Here is a 22,317-nt window from a genome sequence, read left to right on the forward strand (position 1 = left end):
TCACTGAGAAAAATAATATTGACTATTATATTTTTTGTGTGTATATGTGCATGTTAGTGTAAGTATGTCTGTGCATGTGTGCGTGTGTGTGTGTGTGTTTGATAGAGGTTTGCATATATTTTTACTTAAATCTAAAGAATGGAGATTAACAGATACACTTACATCCGTCTTATTTTAATACTGCAACTTTGTAAATGCTAATGTCTTCTGCCAACATTTGAATGAAGCAGGTTTAACTTGTTAATGAATATAAGAGCTACACCTGTCGCAAACTAACTACACCATGTAGGTTGTTGAAGGAAAATGTGTTGTTAGATTTTTCATTGATGTTTTTGTTCATACATAAATGCATACGTAAAGTTCATACGTATATACATCTGTCACACGTTTGTTTCTGAATGAACTTTTTATAATGTCCTGCAGATTTTCATTGCGCCACCATGTCTCTCCTGTCTCTGTTATGAAGCACTGTGGCTTGGACCCAGACGCACGACTCAGAGACAGTTTAAACAGTGAACAATATTTAATAAACACGAACTAGTGAGACGAGTGACAATGAGTGGGAGTCCTTGCTCGTCCGTGAGCAGTCAATGAGAATCTGGTGACGATCTTAGTGAAGAAATCCTAAATCCTGAATCCCGAACGCGTGAGGTGAAGGCAGGTGAGCAGAACAAACAGGCAGGCAGGTCGACAGGAGGAGGGTCAATACACGAAGCACAAAACACTAAGAATCCAAAAATACGAGTGAGCCTGATCAAAGTATACTACCACTTGGGGAGAATAATAATCCGGCGCCGACTGTGTCTGGAGAGCGGCTAAAATACTGACGCTGATGATGATGAGCTGCACCTGGGACAAAACACCTGCTGCCAATCTGGATAGTGGGAGGAGACAGGAGGAGCAGACAGACAGGGGAAAACAGACAACACACACCAGTAGGAGGGAACTAAACAGAAACCAACTCATGACAGTCTCTGCCTTATGGTCAACCGCTTTGTGACTGCTCTGGGGTCTAAATAAGCCTGTTTAATTGACTGGAGCTGCATTCCATCTGTAACCATATTGTCGAGTCAGACATGGTATATTTGCATGACATATTACATAACCCTGTTTGTCATGCAGCATTTCATGGGCCTTAGCTCACTAGTCATCTCATTGTGCTGCTCTGCGTGCACTACATTTGGATCGTATCACACTGGAGTCTGAAATCTGTGAACATTAATGCTAAGGGATGATAGCACTGCTGGTAAATATACCGTACGGAGCTGGATTGGACTTTCAGGAGAGCTGACTCAGGGTACTGATAAGATGTGACTCACGTAAATAAACCTAGTCTTCCCTTCTTCTCTCACTCTCTCTCTTTGAAATCAATCAGTGATGGTCCCTCCACCCCGTACTGATGGATCTATTATTAATGAGGGCCCTTAGCACTAAACTAAATTTAGTGCATAAACTCCACTTGCAGAGCTAGAGAGGGGGATCAATAGGATGGCAGAGGCCACAGCAAGAGTCTCATTTAGCTCTTTGGAAAAACAGGATGTGGGGAGGCTGACCCTGAGTGCTAATGTGCCTCCTGACTAAAAAAGGGCGGGCAGTAAAAAAAAAAAAAAAAAGAGCAGAAAAGGTTTTGAAAAGACAAGGCAAATTGCAGTGGGTCATTAGTCTCCAATTGTTACCCTGTAGCTAATCTATAGATGAGATGGAGAATCATTAATGGTGTGATGTTTGGTGTAATTAGGTTTATACAAGCTCTGGGTTATTGCCTATTCAGCAAGCCTCTTGTGCTGCATGAATCACATCTGATTCGTCAGTCTCCGTGACATTGATACCACTTGTCTCCTGTCAGGGCTGTGATTACGCTCTTTCAGAATCACCGCAGGGTTCAATATTTAATCATAGACCCATTTGTATGGAAACAATCAATTACTCGCACAGAATCTTTTTCCACCCGAAGTTGCTCGCTGAGGAACTACGCATTTGACAGCTTTACATCCTCCAAGAACAGGTCAATATACTCGTATTCAAGTAGAGGCCCATTACACAAATCAATTGAGATTCAAATAGCAAAACAATATGTACTTCATCAAATGTTGAGGAGCCAGCCTAAGCATCTTTATGATGTATAATATATGCAAATGAATAGAGGTCGTCTTGTCTACCTGATGCCTGCCTTAGACTGCCATGAATATCAGTGCATTACAAACAAAATATTGATGCTCCCTATTAGGCAGAAACTCATGAGAGCTCAAACAGTATTGTATAATTAGATTTTTTTTAGTTGGAATCTAAATGTGGCAGTTCAGTTCAACCCTCAGCAACACAAGTTTATCTACGGTGACTTTGTTTGTATTGGACAACTACCAGGTTTGTGAGTAAGTCGATGTGAGGGTAGGCTATTGTAATACAAGAAATGCACAAAAGAGTTACATGTACTCAGAATATCTCATACCCATGAGTATATTATTGCTTAAAAAAGAGTTAACAAGCTACTCTTTAAAGTTAGTCCTCATACATGACTTATAGTCACATGTAGATCATGAATGTACCCTCTAACCTGGGTACATTACAGCATAAGCTCAAGCCAAACTAGAGTTGAGTTGGAACTGTGGCCTGGCTCTGCTTTGGTCTGTTGGGAAAGCATGGGAGTTAAAACTCATTGATTTTATCCAGTTCCTGCTCGTGTATAAAGCTGTGTATGCAGTGAGGAGAATGATAGAAAAAAAATAGATTCTACCAATAGTTGGCAACAAGTCCAGAGAAACAGGGTTTTAAAGGAAAAGTGTTTGTTTAAAAGGGCCTGGCTTCCAATACATGCAGTTTGAAGCTCAGTTGCAGCTCGAGCATATATTAAGTTGTTATATTTGATAGAAACAGTTGTACTATTATTTTTTCACCATTACTGTTGAGATAAATTTCTGTAATGTTTTCAGTATACTGAAACTAAACCCCCTTGCATTGGTTGAACATTTTTTTTTCTTCTGGGGTAAAAGCTTGGAAACCATTGATTAGCTAAAGGCACTAAATAGATTAAGCATCTTGAACTTGAAGGCATTACTTAACTAGAAACTTAACACTAAATTCCATGCCAAACATCTGAATTTCAACACCCTGCCACCCCCCTGAAATCCAATAAAAATATGAGCTCCTGACCAAAACAAGCATGAAAGTTGGACTAAAGTCCCGCAGAGTTTTTTTTTTTTTTTTTTCCCTTTTTGGTGGTACTCTGCTGCAGCTGGCTCCTGCATATCAGATTTCTGTTCTGTTGGTCTTACTTGAGGACATCAGGACTTCCATTCAAGTTGTTATAGCCACATGTTGTATTTGAGAGAAAGAAAAAAAAAACGTGAGAAAAGGGAAGCCCTTAAGGTCATATATCAAATTAAAATTCATTGTAGAATTTATTTAGCTTGAAGTAGTAGAGTGAATGTTTTTCACAATGAGCTTGACCCAGTGGGAAGAAGTGAGTGGTTTCAAAACGGGGTCTTGTATTCCTTGTGTTCAGGAAGTCTTACATTAAGTGACTGCAAACCAGTCTTGGGAGAGGGTAGCCTCAAACATATTGGATACGAGGGACAACAGAGGAGGTGGATGGAGGTGTGAGGGAGGAGGGACAGGCGTGATGGAGGGGGAATGAGAAGACGAAAGAGGACCAAAGGAAAGAATCATTTACCAGGCAGTGTATAAAACAGACAGAACGCACAGACTGATAGTGACGGAAATATCAAAGCCAGTAGTCTGCTGGGTAGGCTGGGAAGGAGCTGCCTTTGCTGTTTGATCCATCACACAGCCGCTTGTTTTTGTACTAAAAGCTTTGGCGAAGCCTCTGGGTGCCAGAGAGAAGTGAAGCAAGGTGGATAATATATCCATCTCTCTGCCTCTCTCTCCCTCTGTCAGTATGTCTCTCCATTTCCCCCCTCCTCTGCTTCTCATCTTGTAAAAATTGTGAGAACTCCTTCAGGCACAGCGGGATGAGAAAGTATGCATAGCTGGGACGGCATGCGTGAAAGCATTTTACTCTTTCTATGAATGTTGCCTCTACGTGTTTTCGCTCGGATAAAAGTCTGATCTTCATCGTGCTCGCTGTATCACAGACAAACAGGTGCTTCTTTTTGTGGGGGGAGAAAAAGCAGAAGAAAGTGGAGAAAACGATTTCTCCGTCTTCTCTCTGCGGCAGATCTTTGTGCGCTCCGAGGTGAACTGCTGCATCTCAGGAGAGGGGAGATCAGTGAGCAGAGCCTGCAGCAGAACAGCCAAGCACTGTCAGCCTTGCTTGCCACCTGGAAGCTCACCAATTGGAGGCATCAGCAGAAAGAAAGCCGTGTCCTCAATCTGTTGGGCTCTTACAGTACTTGTTGACTTTCTTTGAGGATTTCTTTGTTTGACAGTCTCAGCACCGTAGGAACTTTGTTTTTTTTCCCCCTGTAACTGAACCATCCATCTATGAAACACATTCACTCAACAATGTCCGAACATTGATTTTTCTGCCTCACTCAGCTTTAATAATGAAGATACGATGGACCTAAAAGGCTCTTGTAAGCGCCTCTAAACTTTAAGCCTTGAGGATACTCGGAAATGGATTGGGCAACAGTCCTTCAAATGTTGTAGATTTTATTGCTCGTGCATTTAATCGGTTTGCTTTAATGAAAGCCTGCAGCTCTATGGGTAGTCTCAGTGTGCTAGATATAAGGCCTGACACATCCAAAGCCCAGAGTATATTTCAGTCAGTAAGTAAACATTGAACATCAGCCTGCGTACGTAAACACACACTCTAACCATAATCACTTGAGTCTGTGAAGTTTTTCTCGGGTTTTGGACGTGTGAGCACTCCCCGGGGAGCCTTAGCTCAGCGAGGCTCATTGGGCTGCAGCAGAGAGGAACTCTATTTCTCTGTCTTTCCCTTCTCCCCCTCATCATTTCCTCCCACCGGAGACCTTTTAGAGATTAACTACAGATCAGCTGGGACGCAGCACTACAGAATACAGTGACTCACTAAATAGCAACAAAGAGGTGCACTGCGAATGATGCAAACTGTATGCATACATGTTTAGGTCTTCTGTAAGACTGTGTTCCATAAACCTCATTGGGCTGAGTGTACACAGCCATGACAGTTTGTTAGTTTAAGGGGACACAGAGATTATTGCTTGGTACGTTAGGGAACACAGAGTTGTCTCGATTTGGGGAACAAAACATGATCCTCCTTTGAATTTAGAGAACAAGCACAAAGCCAAATCATCTCAAACACTATTTAGAATTACTGAAGACACATATATCATTGAATTCTGGTACCACAAACATAAAACCCTTCAGGATTTAGGGTATACAGACATGATGACATGTTGGATTTAGGGTATACAGACATGATGACATATTGGATTTAGGGTATACAGACATGATGACATATTGGATTTAGGGTATACAGACATGATGACATGTTGGATTTAGGGTATACAGACATGATGACATGTTGGATTTGGTTGTCTGTGTCAAAGATTACTTTGGTGATGTACAGAAATTGGATGTATTGCTAGCACAGGCAGTCAAGCTGTCATTCCTGGAGACATCAGTGTGTTCCTGGGGAATTTTATGGTGTACATATTGAGTATTAAGTTGGCAGTAGCTCAGGGACTTGGGTGGGGAACCAGAGGGTTGCTGGTTCAAGTCCCAGTATGGAACATAAAAGGGCATTTTGGTTGCCGGAGACGTGCACGTTAACATCCCAAGCTGCTCGAACCCCCAACTGCTCAGACGTTCTCTATTATCTCTCTATAAGTGCATGTCCTTAGGACGTATTTATAGATAAGTGTGTATACCTGGCCTTTATGTGTGTTGTATGTTCAGTAGCAGAGTGAAAGAAACTGTGGGATTTATTGCAGTTTTCTCCCTAGCATTTTCTGAAAGCCTGCTGAAGTGGAGTTTCTGCTTTGCTACAGGACGTATCGCTCAGTCACTTTGTTCACCGGAGATGAGGAACATTGCCACTTCAGCAGGTTGCCCAGCGCTCAGCAGATACATATTAAACAAGCTGTCTGCACCAATCTTCCGCTAAGGCACCTCAAAATGTGTGTGGAAAATGGATTCAGTGTGGTTTGTCGGGGGATTAAAACAAGCATGAAGAATGGATGAAAGGTTTTGACCATATCCCTTCCATGTATTAGATCTTATTAGAGAAGGACTTTTCTTTACTCCAGGGCTTGAAATTGACTTTTATTCAAAAGTGAGATAGAATCATTGGAGAAGAAGTGCAATCGTCACTTAAATATGGAGAGAGAGAGATGGATGGATGGATGGATGGATGGATGGATGGATGGATGGATAGACAGACAGACAGACAGACAGACAGACAGACAGACAGACAGACAGACAGACAGACAGACAGACAGACAGACAGACAGACAGACAGACAGACAGACAGACAGACAACAGATGCCCCCCTTCTGTATATCATAAACAAGGAACAAGAGTTAGAGCCTTAGAGATATGACTAAGAATAAACACATTACATTTAATCCTGTGCCATTAAAAATAGACTCATTCTGATATCAAGAAATGTACATAACCTGTGCAGGAGAGAAAACATTATGTGCTATTACACAGAGAACAGTTTAGGAACAATTGAGAGGGATGAAATGGTGACCTTAAAGTCCTTATTTTCAACAGACACATGCATAGTATTCAGAAAGACATCCTTCAGTGTCATACAATCAAGCTAGAGGATAAACACATTTGCTATGATACTTGTGCATCAATTTGCAAAAGACAGCTGCTTAGCATAAAGCCGCTGTTAAAACCTCACTCTATCTGTAAAGATGAAAATACTGTCACACATAATCAGAGATATTACATTGGCGTCTACATTATTAATCAGCAAGTCAGTGAATAAGTTATGACCCGAGCTATCAATGATATTTCGCTAAGTCATTACAAGGTCTGATATCAAGAAGCTTTCCTCCAATGAAAATAATGCACTGGATTTTCGCCGCAAGTCTTCATTTAAGAACTAAATTATCCTTACACATATTCCCTCACATTGTCTCACAGTGCATGTCACTCTTCCTGAGGTACTTGTAAATGAGCTCATCTGTTGCATGATGAACAGCTTTTACGGGTGCACAAAGTGGTGACGATTTTAGAGTGCCGTGTTGCAGCTGTGTTTGTTTTCCTTGTACACAGTGTCCTGTTGTTCCAGTTTGCCTGACACCTGTGAATGTGTCGGGCCTCGCATGTTACCGTCGAGGAATTGCATGATGTGTCAATGCTCCTCTGGACATTAATATACAAGCCTTCAAAAAATAATCAGCAAACTGTTGCATATACACTGGAGGTACTGGACGTGTGACTTCCATGTCAAAAGTGTGCACAATCAAATTCGAAAATGCACACGAGCCATGAGTGTTATTAAATCATTATAACTGTAACAAGCATGCAAATAGCACCAATTGTGCACAATGTAAAGACAGTTTGCAATGTGACTAAACAAAATAGAGCAAGAGGAGAAAAACTTGACCCATAAGGATACAAAACAAAAGAGGGAATCAGAGGCCCTCCTGCAAGAAGGAGCAGCGTCTAAAGCATTGTGTTCTCTCATTTGCCTCGAGTAGATGCATGCATGAAAAGCTCCAAGTCTCTTTACATGCAAATCCAGTCCGTGTCTATGAGTGTGTTTTATCTCGGGGGCTGCTGTTTGCTAATCAAGAGGCTTGTGAAAGGCAGGGGAGCGTTATAAGAAGCACAGTATAATACGCCCGCTCAAACAGCCTCTCTCTCTCTCTCTCTCTCTCTCTCTCTTTGAATACGCGCTCATTTTACAGGCTTTTAACTTTCAATCTGCTCTTCGTTGATTTTCTATTCTTCCCCCTCGTTTGTTATTCAGCAAGACTCTGAGGCTGTCTGAATGTATGGATTGTGTTAACACTTGAGATAATGCGTATCAGCTGTGCTCAAAGGGACTGAACGCTGTCTACAATCTGCACCGCACCAGGGATTTGAATTCAAGAGTAATCATGTACAGTTTGCAACAAGATTGATGTCTTGCCTAAGTCAAGGGGTCTTTAGAAATGTCGATGACAAAATACAGACGAAAATAATAAACTAGCTGTTGACCTAAGCAAGAGCTGTTGACATGCCATCAGTTTAATGTGTTTAACTTATCTTAAATCTGCCTTTCAAACAGTGCATGATGTCGGTTTATACAACAAGATAGATGCTAAATTTGGCTGCACTTAAATATTTGGTTTTCTTGCCTTCCAACCCCCTAAAGTGACTTTAAGACTCCCCAGGGTGTCCTGGGATCAGGCTTGGTTTCCAACCACTTCCCACAGATATTTAGATGTAAGGGTTTATTTTCAGTTTACTCCTTGTTGTCCACCAAGCCACCTTCCTCCATCGTTCCATAAAGTTGGGCTGCTCATGAGCTCATTGGAGGCACTTTCGGTGGGGAACACAGCATGCGCTCTCTGAACAGTCTGCAGCGACACAGCACAGTACGTAACAAACTGTGATGCACTGTGTGTTCTGACATCCTTATGTCAGAACCGGCACTTGATAAAAATGTTCAGCAATCCATCTGAGGATGTTTAGCACTTCTGTTGAAATGGACCGTTCAGGCCAGCCTTTAATCCCCAAGCGTATCAATGAGCCGCCCAGGACTCAACGCGTCGTGGGTTAGCCAGTTTTCCTCTCTTGGTCTGTACTCACAACTTGAGTCCTGAGAATTCTCCCCCAGTTATCTAGCCTCACCATTTGGCCCTTATCGGAAATAGCTCACATCCCCTTACCCTTGCCCATTTTTAAAGAGATGATTAATCTCATTCACTTAACCTGCCAGTGGTCATGATGTTAGGGCTGATAGGTGTTTATGAATAATGTACAAAAAAGGAAAAAAAAAAAGGAGCACACTTGACAATAAACAGTTCAAGGTGCACAACCTCAACAAGACTAGAGGGAGACAGAAAGGTCACGTCCTTTAGGATGCACTTCAGCACCTGTCCGCTCATGTAGGACGAGTACTGAAACTCGTCCGTTCTTCTTTTGCTGTTACCCGGATAAAGGAAACCTAAAGGACATTTGTGTGCTGACCTTTCTGTCTCTTTCTGTTTATGAATATCGTGACATTGAGTTGAATTCTATTCTCACTCTATAAAAGACAGTGTAATGTGATGCATAACTGTATTTTCCCCTCTCATCAGTGAAATGCTGTTATTTGTCGAATCCTGTTAAACATGAAGTTGTCCTGGTGGTAAAACATCTTACGCACGAAACCAATCTGACGTTCAAACCAATCTAATCTAATGTTCAAACCAGAAAACTTTCTTTTCGTGAAATGAAATTAAATAGGCACAAGATGCACTCTCACAAATCCTCATGACCGCCTTTATTAAGTCACCACAGTTTTCCATGCACACATAGTCCAGATCATCAGAATGGATACAGGCTCGTCTGCTCCTTATTATACAGACACACAGTGTTCACTGCTACCTGCTGTCTGCCTGTTTATGCTGCCTTCTGTGTTTACTCTCTCTGTTAACATTGTGCTCATTATGCCGCGTGGCTGCAGATATGCACGGAAAACAAGTTGAAAATTCTCTCCCTCACTTTCTGTCTCTGTTTGTTATTATCTTGAAGTGTCACCCGCTCACTTTTCACACGTTCTGTAACGAGTGAGGTCCTGGGTGGGGGGAGCCCTCCCCTGTGACAGTTTGTCACACTGTGTCAGCCCGTCGAGTGCCACTGACAAAACATTACCTCTGCTAATGTGGCATTGTGTGACACAGCCTCGGAGGTGGAACAATCTGCCACTTGTGAACAGTAACAGGGTTACATTACCACACGGCTGCATGTAGGAGAAGAAGAAAAAAAAAAAAACAGAGTGAAAAGTGAAAGAGGGCAGGATGTGGCTTTGTGTGTGTGAGAGGTTTTGAGAGGTGGTGGCTTGGGGACTTGGCACAAACCATGTCTGCAGCTTCTCAGGTTTGGTGGCCTATGGGTGCTAATTGAAGCGTGACCAGTGGGGAAACTTCTCCGTCTCTCACTAAACACCAGAGAAACAAGACGTCGCACATGTGAAAGAAAGCACTCACACCCCGTCAATCATTGCCAATCCTCGAGTTATTTACCGAGCAGTACGCATGCAAACTGGGGCCAGACGTTAAAAGGAAAGCTGTGGCGCTAACACAGTCTCTCCTTCGCTGCTTCTGCTTTGTCAGACTTTGATACTAATCCCTCTGCGAGTAATGCTACCTTTTTGCTTTGGCTTCTCTTCTCCGATGGGCCACAGGTCACACTGCAGTCTAATCACAGTCGCACCCTGTCATGCAAATCATGCAAAATATATTACAAGGTACGACTTTTAAAATGAATGTTTTACATAATCCACTCCATTTTGCTGAAAGAGTGTGTTGACCTTTTAGCAAATAAGCTTTTTAATTAACTGAGCTTCAAATTTCGGATGAAAAACGAGCAGTTTCTCATCTGTGTGTTCACTGTTTGAAGCACCAGTACTTTTAGGACAGGGTGAAGCAAAACTGTACACTTATGAGAGTCTTTCACAAAGAGTATCTATGTTTTTACGTACAGTTTAATCTACTGCTGTCCTCTCCGAAAGTGATTATTATCCATCCAGCATCTGTACCACTTATCCCAATCAGGGTCACAAGGGTTGAAGCTAAGCCACTATTGCCAGTCAATCTGACAAACAGACATGTCCACATTTGGGATATTTTACTTATTTCATCATTAAACTGAACCAGCATGTCTGTGGACAGCAAGTGCACAGTGGATACAGTCCAACCAACAGCACTAGCCATTGCACCAATTTGCTGTGGCTAGTGCTGTTTTCCCAAAGGACTTTTATTCATTTCCTTTTTTTTTTTTGATGTTTCTCTATTTTGAGCAGAATTTACGAGAGGATGATGGTGCAGTTTGGCCCTTTTTTTTTTTTTTTTTTTTTGCCCAGTCATCACAGTTATAAACTCAACTAACATCTTCAAGTCTTTATTTTTCCACAAACTGATGGAATTGAAAAATCTCAGAGAAATATTGACCGCCTTTGGGGTCCTCCAAAGAGAAGCTCTGCTGTCACAACATCTGTTGATATGATTCGGAGAGGGGAGAGAGCATTGTTACTTTTAGCATCAGACAGGGCATCAGACATCAACGATCAATAAAAACCATTATAGCATTTCTGTCAAAATGTTGAGCAATGCCTGGAACCAAAAAAAAAAAAAAAGAGGGAAATCTCAACTGAAGTGTTCTCGAAGGGAAGGAAATGATGGAGGGAGAAGAATGGGAACGGAAACATTTCCCCTCGTGGCTTACAGTAACTCAAAGAAACATCGTTTTTTATGATGACATTTAATGTGACATTTATCCACATCAATCTCTTGACTCAATTTATTTCACTAAAATAGCAGGTCACATTGCTAATTTGGCCCTGAATGATGCCTGTAATAAAAACCCTACTGCTTGTTCAAGGGCTGCCAATAAATTCAGCTCTCACCCACACAGCTCTGAGGCCATTCTTTCTGTTTGATTAAACTTTGCTCTCCAGTCCTTTGAAATATCCAAAGGCACTTAGAGTTACAGCCTACTCTGTTAAATTATTGACACCTCACCGGCTTTTCTATCAGTTTCTTCTCTAATCTTCTGTGGTTATATGATTATTTAAGTTGCTGACTTCCATTTGACTTTCAGTGATCAGTGCCTTCAGATTGATTCATTAATACTCATTGGCAGCAGTTCTATATGCACATGTTTGTATTACAAATGCAATATCTGATAGGGACGTTCTGAGTTTACCAGCCTATAAATAATTGTCTGTGTTGCACATGAAACAAACAGCTGTTGTCTTTGAAGCAGAGATACAGAGGGCTGGCTCTGCGATAGATCTGAACAACACAGGCTGTGCAGATAACATGTAAGGAGAGAAAATGAGCGAGATGAAGAGGGAAGGAACAGGAGAGATGGGGGGGTGAGAATATGGGTTGCCAGAGATGAAGGCAGTCTGTAAGGATGCTCTCAGGCAGGCAGGATGTGTACGCTTTGTCTGTGGAGCGAGCAAGTTAATTTTTCATGTGGCAGTTTGCAGGGCCTGGCCCAGGCAATCCTATAGCCGGCCGAGGTTTCCCCGAGAGACGGCTTGTTTCTCGAGGCCCCCAGGCGGGTTTCTTGTTGAGCCTGCTTGTAAATTGCACCAAACTAGTGAATTACTCCATGATGTGTCACAGAAGCAGCAGAAAGCCCCGTAGGCATAACGCTGCAGACTTACGTTTTCCCTCGCAGTCATTCCTCAGTGACAGCTGGGGCAGCAAAATTGAGATGTCTCAGATAGAATCCAACAACTTCATATTCAAAACAGCTGGTTGCCATTTCTGCTGGAGTTTTTGTGATGGATTAAATGCATGAGGGTGTCAATTCAACAAACAACGGAAAATCATCTTTGAGAAAGGACTAGGATCATTTGTCCAGATGTTGTAGGCAAATTGTACGACTCTCATACAAGCCGAAAAAACAATGAAACAACGTCCTTCTTGGACACAGGAGTGAGAGACAGGACTGTTACAAGACGGGCTCCGAAGCAATGGTATGATGTCACAATATTCCTACCATCTCTTTCATTTTTTTTTTTTTTTAAAAGACTAAAATTTAAAATAACTTTTTTCTTTCTTCTACTTCACACCATCAGCTGGCAGCAGTACCACTCTCACAACCACATGACTTTTATCAATCTGCAGCATAAAAGGCTTATCAAATTGGGGTCCTGCCAGTTCAGTAGAGGAACATAAAGGGGCTTAGGCGATTTCAAAAGCAGACTGGGCTTTGGTTGACCAAACCAACTTGACTTTGGAATGTCTGAGTTCTTGCGGCAGCATCTGTATTATCCCACCATAATGAGAAAAGGCGTCACAACTGTGTTTGTATTAATAGGTTGAAAAATGCTCATTCTTTACTCCACCACAATGATAACTGTAGCTCATGAAATGTACCTCCTTGACAGACTCACTGCAAACATCACTGCTGCAACAATGCACATATCCACAGCTGATGGTGCACCTTACTGTCACTAAAGATGGAAACATCATCCAGACAAACAGAATAATGCTCAATAAACCACTAAAAGATAGCCTGCATACTGTAAACTAAGGGCCAGCTTATAGAGACAAGGACCATGCTTATCCCCTGAAACAGTGGAAACACCCCAACTAACTCTGAGTCTACTTGTTATCACAGTTCACAACAGGGGGCAAAAGGAAGAGTGGGGGTTTTGTAAGAGAGTGAAATTTTCTTAAAGGTAGTCTTGGTTATTTCCACATGTTTCATGTGCTCTGAAAAGGGAACGAAGAAAATCCATCAAGCCTGTAAAAACTTCGACCAATGTCTGCACTCGCTTAGATTTTTATAAATCAATCACGCCTCCCTGCTTGTTCTCTAGCCCACGCATGCACAAGCCCACATTCAGAGCATTAGCCTCAGGTCCACTTCTGGACTGTAGCAATGACGCTCATGCATGTAAGTGAGGGGCGTGGTGTTTGAGTGAGCACAGAGGGGAGGGGGTGAGTGCAGACAGAGCACAGAGGGGAATGCTACTTTCAAAATCTTGCATAGTATTTGAAAATGACCAACCCTGCCTATAAGTCGGGACATGAATACAAGTGCAATCTGACTTGATACAAGTCAAACTTAAACACCCAGCTGGAATAGAGTGCTGCTGTGTTATTGCCAAGAACAGATTGAATTATTCTGTTAATTTGAGCCTCTTGTTTTAATGAATTCATTGAAAGCAGCTAGGTGCTCCAACCCTCATCGAAGGGGCTAAGACAAAGGACTTGAGCTCTCATATAGTCATATATTCTCCATCCCTTACAAATGCCCCCAATAGAGAAGATCATCTCTGTAGCTTTCCATCTGGATCCACTGGACCCTGTTGGAGACATGGAAAGCCATAGAAGGGCATATAAGGCTTCATCAAACTGACATGACAAAGTGGTCATTAACCAGGACTCACCAGGATAACTCACAATGATAAGCAATATGTGGCCTCTAATAACAATGATACCATGACACAGTGATTTTTGTGTATACTGCTTAAAAAGATGAAATATTTGTTTCACTGAAGATTATAAAATGCACCTGAAATGCTAAAAGGCTGAAGTTAAGTATTTCTTTCGCTTCTTTTCACCACTGTCAGACATTATAAGCGCCACTGTGAGGAGTCACAAAGTAGTGACACGGTGAGTCAAATTGCCATTTATTGATATTTTTCACCAACAATTCACCAGCTCTATCATGCAGGTCAGGACGCCGGTAATAAGTTAGGTTAATTTATATTTGAGAGTCTTCAAACTATGCTTTGATCCGCCATATAGAGTGTCCTCAAACATCACAGTAGGACAAAAGTTGACTTGGCACGCAGTTCCAGTGGAACATGCACCAACAGTAATCTAATATTGATGTCCTGCTCCGACAAAGTGCTGCAGGGCCACACAGCAGAACAAAATCTGCCAGTTATACCATTATCAAAAGCTGAGGGATGATGAATTTGTTCCTTCGAAATTGACTGTGCACAAATGACGTTGTAAACCAACAGAGTTATTTTCTTTACAGAAGTGTAGGGATTTGTGTCTTACAGCTGTGTGCCGTTCCAGTGTGAAATCTAGGCTTATTGATTTCTGTGGGGCTACATTCCTTACAAAGAATATGCTCTGTACTTGAGAGGAGAGAGTCCTTCTTTTTTTTTATTGCTCGCTTCAGATCGTTCACCTTTAAATCTCATGTCTACAGCGCACAGCACAGTCTTAGAACTATCTCAATGGAAAATAGCCCTTTAAGCAAGAAGCACCTTGACCCCAGCGACATCAAATGAATCCTTATCGTGGTGGCAGAGGCAAAGAAAAACAATTCTGACGCTTAAACATCATAAAAGCGTGACAGGCTCCCTCCCTTTAGCTCCCAGCGCAGTCAGGGCTAAGCGTTTCAAAGGGACTCGTGTTTGAATGGCTGCGATGTGGGAGCTCAGAGTCTGTGGCTATGGATTAAGCTCATAGCAAATAGTAGCATGGAAGAAACAGAGGTAATCTCTTCCCTCTCCTCCGCGGCCTGCTCACCATACCTGTTCCCCCGTTTTTTTAGTTTTTTTTTTTTAATCTCCTTACTGAATTAGTTATTGCAAAGCTGCTCAAACAGAGAGGGGTTTATTCACAGTGGTTACAGAGGTTAAAGTTACATGAGAAAGATATCGTGTCGAGTTCCCCAAAGGTCAATTTGCTCACAAATATATGCCCTACTCTCCTGATTATTGCTCTCCAAGTACACTCGCTTCCATCCTTAAATTGCTGTTTAGATGTGAGAGCATTTTTAACCACAGACCTTGAACTGCAGCCAGCTGCAAGCAGAAGTACAACATTTTGATATCCTGTGTATAGATTACACAGTGTGTCCGGGTGGAGCAGTGTACCATAAAAACTTCATCACTCTCACACGGTGCAGTCTGTGGTTTAATCACCTACACCACTCTGGATAATTTACCCTGCAGCCGACTCTATTTGCATAAAAGTAGTTTGGTTTTGCATTTCCCCGCGTTTACTTGCAGTTTCACGGAAGACTGTCGCCATAAAAGAACATTCCCAAACATGAACCACTGCACACTAACTGCCTAAATATTTCAGTCCAGCTGCATGTGTTTTCACCGCTGCCTGTACTGTGACGATCAAATAATGAGCCAGAGGATTCTTACGTACAATCCTTCCAACTGCATATTGTCATAATTCTTCAGCTTGCACACCTCTGCATGTGATCATTACCAGTAAGCCTCGGATATTAGCAGTTCATCAACTATGTTCCTCCCATTACTCCCCATCTGCCTGCTACTAATGAGAACTGCAAGAAGTCATGAGGCTGATTATAGGCTTCTCTTCTTATTAGATAGCCAATGAGCCTCCTATCCTCAGTACACCCATGTGCTTTATTGTAAGCATGTATTTGCATCATACAAAAATGTGAATACATTGTGTCTTTATTCTATATACTTCACATAGTTTGTGTAACAGAGTGTACTCGCCTGTTTAATGCATTTTCTGTGATAAAGTTTGAATATCCGTACAGCAGTAAGTCTTTGAAGAAGAAAACAACTCTTGCAGGTTCACAGCTCCAGCAGGCTCCTTCTTATCAGATTCACTTTGAGACAACTTTGGTCATCTCAGAAGGGACATTCAATTTTCACAGCTTATAAGGAGTCGTTAGGACAATTTAAAGGAAACCACACTCAGCCAAATGTACACACATACCAGTCACAACAGATCCGCAGAAGAACAGGGCACCAATTGAGAAGCCAGATCTAAATATATGCAGTGCACTGCAGATACATAAACAAATAGGAGGTTACCCAAGTCACATAGAGAGAGAGAGAGAGAGAGAGAGAGAGAGAGAGAGAGAGAGAGAGAGAGAGAGAGAGAGAGAGAGAGAGAGAGAGAGAGAGAGAGAGAGAGAGAGAGAGAGAAAGCAAAACATTATGCAAATATTAACCATGCAGCACCCCCCCTGTTCCTGCAACTTCATATTACTGTAGGACCTTCTGAAATTTATCTTTAGTTCTTGAGTTACTCAGATCCTTTTTGGTGAGGTTAAGTTATCATGTGATGTTGGTGTGAATTAGTGTTGTATTTTTTGTTTATTTTGGGATGAACAATGGGAACAGCCTGTATGTTGGATCATTTACACTATAGGCACATTTATTTATTGGCTATTCTTTCTGCCACATTTTGGAGCCATGATATAGTAATATACTGTGCTCACTATAGTTTGGCATCTTACTGTAGCACCTCACAATACAATGCCCCGTTGTAAACATTTGTTAAGTTTTGTTTTTGTTGATATATTTGTAGTGTCCAAAGAATTGTATGTAGGGTTTTAATACAGAGGGGCAGTGAGTGTTGTAATGGAAATATGTGTTACACAATACTGTGATTATGTAATGTCATTGCCTCCTAATTTCTGGATTGAACACTGATAAATGACACTGGGCTTTACTCTGCAGAGGACTCCCTAGATGTCCCAACACTTGCCACCTGGAAACACACCAAGCTGCTCCAGGGGGGGAAACAAACAGGGGCACAGTGCAAGGTACCTGTGGTAAACCAATATTACAAATATTTGCAGTACACTTGCAGAAGTGATGACATAAATCCGACAATGAAATGCAACTTTTGACTTAAAGTTGTCTATTTGGGAATTTAGAGTATTGGGGAGTGACAGCAGCATGCAGCCAACAGGATGAGAGAAGAGAAGTTGTCAAAACAGATAGATGAGTGTGTATATCGGTCTGTGTGTGTGTGTGTGTGTGTGTGTGTGTGTGTGTGTCCTGCATGTTCTACTTGTGACAGAACAGTCAGTAGGACACGCATGATGTGGCATCAGCTCTGGGAACAGACAGACTAAAATAGTGCCTTGTGTGACAAACTGTGCCCGACAGAGAGAGAGAGAACGATTTTCCTTTTTTTTTCTCTGTACACCAGCCTCCCTCCTATGCTAAATTGTAAGCCAGAGGTGGCGGAAATACGTCAGTTCTGTGGGTTCTCTGAAGCTTGACTGTGTCTCTTAATTTCGGATGAAGGGAACGAGAGAGAGAGAGGAGGGAGAGAGGAGATTTTAATCACTCCTGTCGCTTTAAGGACACTTATCAAAGCCTTCTTATGCGAATAGAAAATACCATGAGCCACTGGGCAACTGAGCAGCGCAGAGACGGACTGGAGTGGATTTATATGAAACTCTGCATGATCTAAACTGGAATAGACCGCCTCATTTGCCTTGTGGAGTTTGATTTCACACTGGATGGTTGTCTTATTCGGACGGTTCGGGATCATTTAGGGGAATATTGCGTAGAAGTCGCTCTCAGACTTGGGATCTTTTTTTTTTGGGGCTCCTGGAGCGCAGAGAAGGAATATGTCTTAAACAAAAAAGCAAACAAACTCGGAGATTATTGAGCCATCCGACAGCCACAATCGATGCGTGCTTGTTCGCCAGGCGTTTCGTCTCGGACGGATAGTATCCCGAGCTCTTTATTTGACAGCCTTGGATCATGGATTGGGGAGGTGGAAAACAACAACGGGCAGCGACATGATTTCTCTGCGCTGTCTGCGGTATGCAGCGAGGTTCGGCTGTAACACTGCGCGCTATTATTCCGATGCAACAAAAGTTACAAAGCGAGTGTAATGCGTGGATTTGAACTGTTTCGCCGTTTTGCACCTGCTTTTACGGACACCGCGTCGACATAGTGCAGATTCGTGACAATATAACGTGTGGATCCGCGTCGCTTTGCTCCCTCTCTCTATCGGCTGAGTGCGATACTTGAACATTTGCTTATCGTAATGGAGATAGGGGAGGTTTGTACTCAAGGTCATTGAGTCTTTTAAGGCTCTATTTGTTATTTACGCACACATCTGCGCACACACAGCGCTATCTTCACGTTATAGCGCAGCGTTCAATTCTCAGTCCACTGTGTGTTATTTGTTATTAGGCGCTGCAGCGAGCGTTTAACTGAGCATCTACTGTGGAGTTATATTTATCTCGCTTTTTGACACTACAAGCTCTCTCTGACAACATGGATGGCAAATTGAAGCCGGGCAGGAGATGCCGGTCCAAGCGGGAGAGGGTGCGGAGGTTGCGGGAGGCAGGAAGCAGAGACGCCCGCAGCCCCGACCCCAACTCCTCCTGCTCCGACAGGGAGGGACACAGTCCGGGGAGGGACGCCGCCTCCCTGCCCGGCAAAAAGGCGAAGCACCCCGCAACGGCCGCCAGAACACCGCGGCCCCCCCGGCGGAAGAGACGCGAGTCCAGCTCGCAGGAGGAAGATATCATTGATGGATTTGCTATCACCAGTTTTATCAGCCTGGACCGTCTGGAGGTAAGGAGGAGCCGGATCATTACCTGTTTGTTTTGGGGGGTTTGGGGGCTGCATTCGTGGAGTGGTCCTCAAAGTGGGGGTCCTTGAGACTCACCAGCAGCATAGTTTAATTAGTCTCTAATTGACTTGAGACGATGCCATTCTCAGGATGACTTTTCTGAATCTGAAAGCTTCTAAAGAAGCCCCTTGTCAGTAAATGGTTTGATTCCCACCAGACTGGCTTGTTGACAACTGGGGATTTGAGATATTAGCTCCAGAAACCACCACTAATGTGCCTTGATTTGTGGTTTGTGGAGTTTAATGTGTGTCGTTTTGGTGTTTGAAAACCTCTGCAGTACAGATTGTGTTTGCAGAAGTTCAAGGCTTTAAGAATTAGATGTTAATCATTGGCAGCTTGTGGTTTGAGGAAGGAAAACAAACAGGTGCTTGTGTTTTTCCTGTCAGGGTTATTATTATTTTTTTGTGATGATCTACTATGAGTTGTCAGTGCAGTCTTGACATTTTGCTCTTTGATAAACTGTTTCTTGCACCATCCATCTGTCACAGGCCTGATATACCATGTGCTGATAGTCCTGTCTGTTTCTGTCATTAGAGGAATGATTTCAGGGAGAAAGCAGCTCCTCTTGTGAGATCCTCTTATCTCTCTCTTTTTTTTTTTATCCCATTATGCTCCAGATGAAAAATAAAACATTACACCCTGTGGGACAGCAGCCTAACTGACAGACAGGTTTTTTATTTTTTTGTTGTTGTCCCACAGCTCATTCGAGGAATGTTAGCCCTTCTGTAATAGTAAAATAAATCACTAGCTTTCATAAACACCGCTAACATATTACCAGTCCACTGAGGGCTGTGTATTTTAAGATGATGACCTCATTTGAAAGCCCATGGATCATACCACAGGCCACCTCATTCCAACGACAACCTCCCATGTAGGCTGAGCACTGGTATTAATCAGCCGTGATTGACTCTTGCCTCCTACGTCCTGCTTAGTCAGTGGAACGCCTGAACGCAGATTTGCAACAACATAAGCCCATGAAATATAAACCAGTTGTTCATCCCCATCACGAAAGATCACTTCATTTCCTCCCTCCATCTGTTAACAAGTCTAACCTGTGTGGGTCATCTGTGGTTATATTGCTATTCCATTCAGCTCGGCGCTTCATTGCCCTTAAAGTGGGTGTGAAAGCCGATAGTGGTCGAATAATCAGAGAGGTGTTAGTGTGAAGTATGTGTGCATGAACCCTAACCACAGAAACTATTGTCATTCAGTCATTAATGAAAGGAGAACCACGGGAGAATCTTTGTAGCTACCTATTGATCAAAGATATTAAACCTTGTAAAATCCTATAAAGATACATTACAGTGGGAGATCCAAGGATAAACTCTCCCATAGGGAGGCTACAGCAGCACTTCTATTTGAGTTAAAAGTGCGACTCGTTATGAAATATGCATTAAATCTGTGTGTCGGCACCCCATCTTTCTGATTTGTATGAGTGCGGAGCGTTCTGATATTGTGTGTGTGAGTATTTCTGCCCTTTGTGCCGCCTGGCTGCCACTTCTGACAGCTGCTGACTGTGAAAGACTTTGAGGATGTCACAGCAGCAAAGTGCTTCTCCCTGGCATCTTCTGGCAACATGCTGTTGCCTCCACGTCTGTCATCACAGACCCTTGCTCTATGACTTCTATGAATATGGTTACGTTTGTTTATTGCAGTTGGAGGTCATGCGGGTTCACAAGTTACTCTTTTATTCCTGTTGAATGTATTGTTTGCTGTTACAGAGGCGGTTACACATTCAAAAAGGTTTCTCCGAGGGTGCTCTGTCTTCATGAAAATGCGGCCACTTTGTGTTTAAAAATGGAAATTAAGTTAAATAATTATCCAATTTTGGTTTTACACATTGCAGCGTGTTAATAGTTTTCTCACTCAAGTGCTAAATCCATGTTGAATAAACACAATGTGCTCCACATAGGAGCTTATGTTTCAAGGCTGAGCAAATGAGGCATGATAGGCTGCAATGTGAAATGATACTCACATGCCAGCTACTCGTTTGTAATTGGTCTGATTTGCATGCAAATGGATTGCACTTATTAAATGATGTTGGTGAATCTGCTGCAATTACATGAAAGGATGTGCAATGTTTGTGTGCTTTGCCCCCTCCATTTTTCTGCATATACAGGAAAAAAAAAACAATGTTGACATATATCTTGTGCAGTTTTACAGTAAGTGACAGGAATAATCACATTTGCTTCCAGTTAATAAGCTGCATCACCGTGAATGCAAAATGTATCCACTGGAAATGTCTCATGCTGATCTGTAATGACTCATGCATTCACCTGTTTACTGCACGCCTGAGTGGAGCTCCTGACCTGTGCTACCTGTGCTAATTGCTCATCAGTTATGAGGAGGACATAGGCAGCACTTGGCCAGGGAATTGCTCTGACCTATTGTGTCACGCTCTGATAAGCCCACACACCCTCAGCAGGGGGGGGGGGGGGGGGGAGTGTGTGCTTCTCCTGACCTCTTCAAAGTGACTGATGATCTACACAGTTGTGTTTTTGTCTGAGTTTACATGAAGGCTACGGTCTCATTAGCATGCTGCCAACATCAATACCCCATCGTCCCAGGGTCCAACCATCCCACATGGTCCACATAGCAATATTTACTCTATCTTGTTTCTGTTAATCTCCAGCTAAGCTCTTTGCGGCAGTCTCGAGCACCTCAGGATGAACATGTTTCATAAAATCCTTGTCACCTTTGGGTTACTGTTGACATCATTTGATTGTCCTATTTTGGTCTCTAACTAGTTCACAGCTGCTGCTAGCTGCTCCTTATAGCCCGTGGTTAGGGGTTTCTTCCACAGCTCGTTGACTTTAAACACAATCCGCTTGTTGGTTGGTTGATATTCCAGCTCTGCGCTGATAGGATCAGGCCACTCTTGATAAAGGCTTAGGTCTCCCTTGCTCCCTTTACCTTGTTCAACAACAGCCAAAAGCTATTTGTAGCCATGGTCGCGTTTGATTACGGCGTGTTTATTTGCTTTGAATCCCCCCGTTTCTCAAAGAAAAGCTGCTTATTTACCTGTGCAAATCGAAAACGCAAACACACACGGTCCTCTACGTCGAGGGCACCTTATTGTGATCAGAGCAGTGTTAGGGATGATTCAATAATGATTCAACGAGTGTAACTCCATCCAATCTGTTATTGTGGGCTTTTTCCAAGGAGAAAAAGGAAAATCCTGCGAGTCCATTTGAGGAGGTTTTAATCTTGCTTTATTTGAACCAAAACAAATCCAGTGATCAAGTGCTGCTTTATATTCCCCAGGAGTTACTATTCAAAACACTTTCAAGTAAATATGCCAACTCAAGAATTAGTGAAATACTGAACAGTCGACCCCTTGAGATGTCAGTTTCCACCTGACATCCGA

At 42.6% G+C, this 22,317-nt stretch overlaps 1 protein-coding gene across 11 annotated transcripts in view; it reads left to right on the top strand.

Annotated features, from left to right (window-relative positions):
- Positions 1 to 17,554: 17,554 nt before the first annotated feature.
- Positions 17,555 to 22,317, top strand: part of fbrsl1 (fibrosin-like 1) — a 286,413-nt gene continuing 281,650 nt past the window's right edge. For all 11 annotated transcript variants that reach the window (XM_079351337.1, XM_079351327.1, XM_079351336.1 and 8 more), the window contains exon 1: positions 17,555 to 18,892. In XM_079351337.1, coding sequence (XP_079207463.1) covers positions 18,590 to 18,892 — 303 coding nt within the window. In that variant the 5' untranslated portion in view covers positions 17,555 to 18,589. The remainder of the gene's footprint in view (positions 18,893 to 22,317) is intronic.

Source organism: Symphodus melops (genome assembly GCF_947650265.1).
Source record: "Symphodus melops genome assembly, chromosome: 1".
In the NCBI taxonomy this organism is placed as follows: domain Eukaryota; kingdom Metazoa; phylum Chordata; class Actinopteri; order Labriformes; family Labridae; genus Symphodus; species Symphodus melops.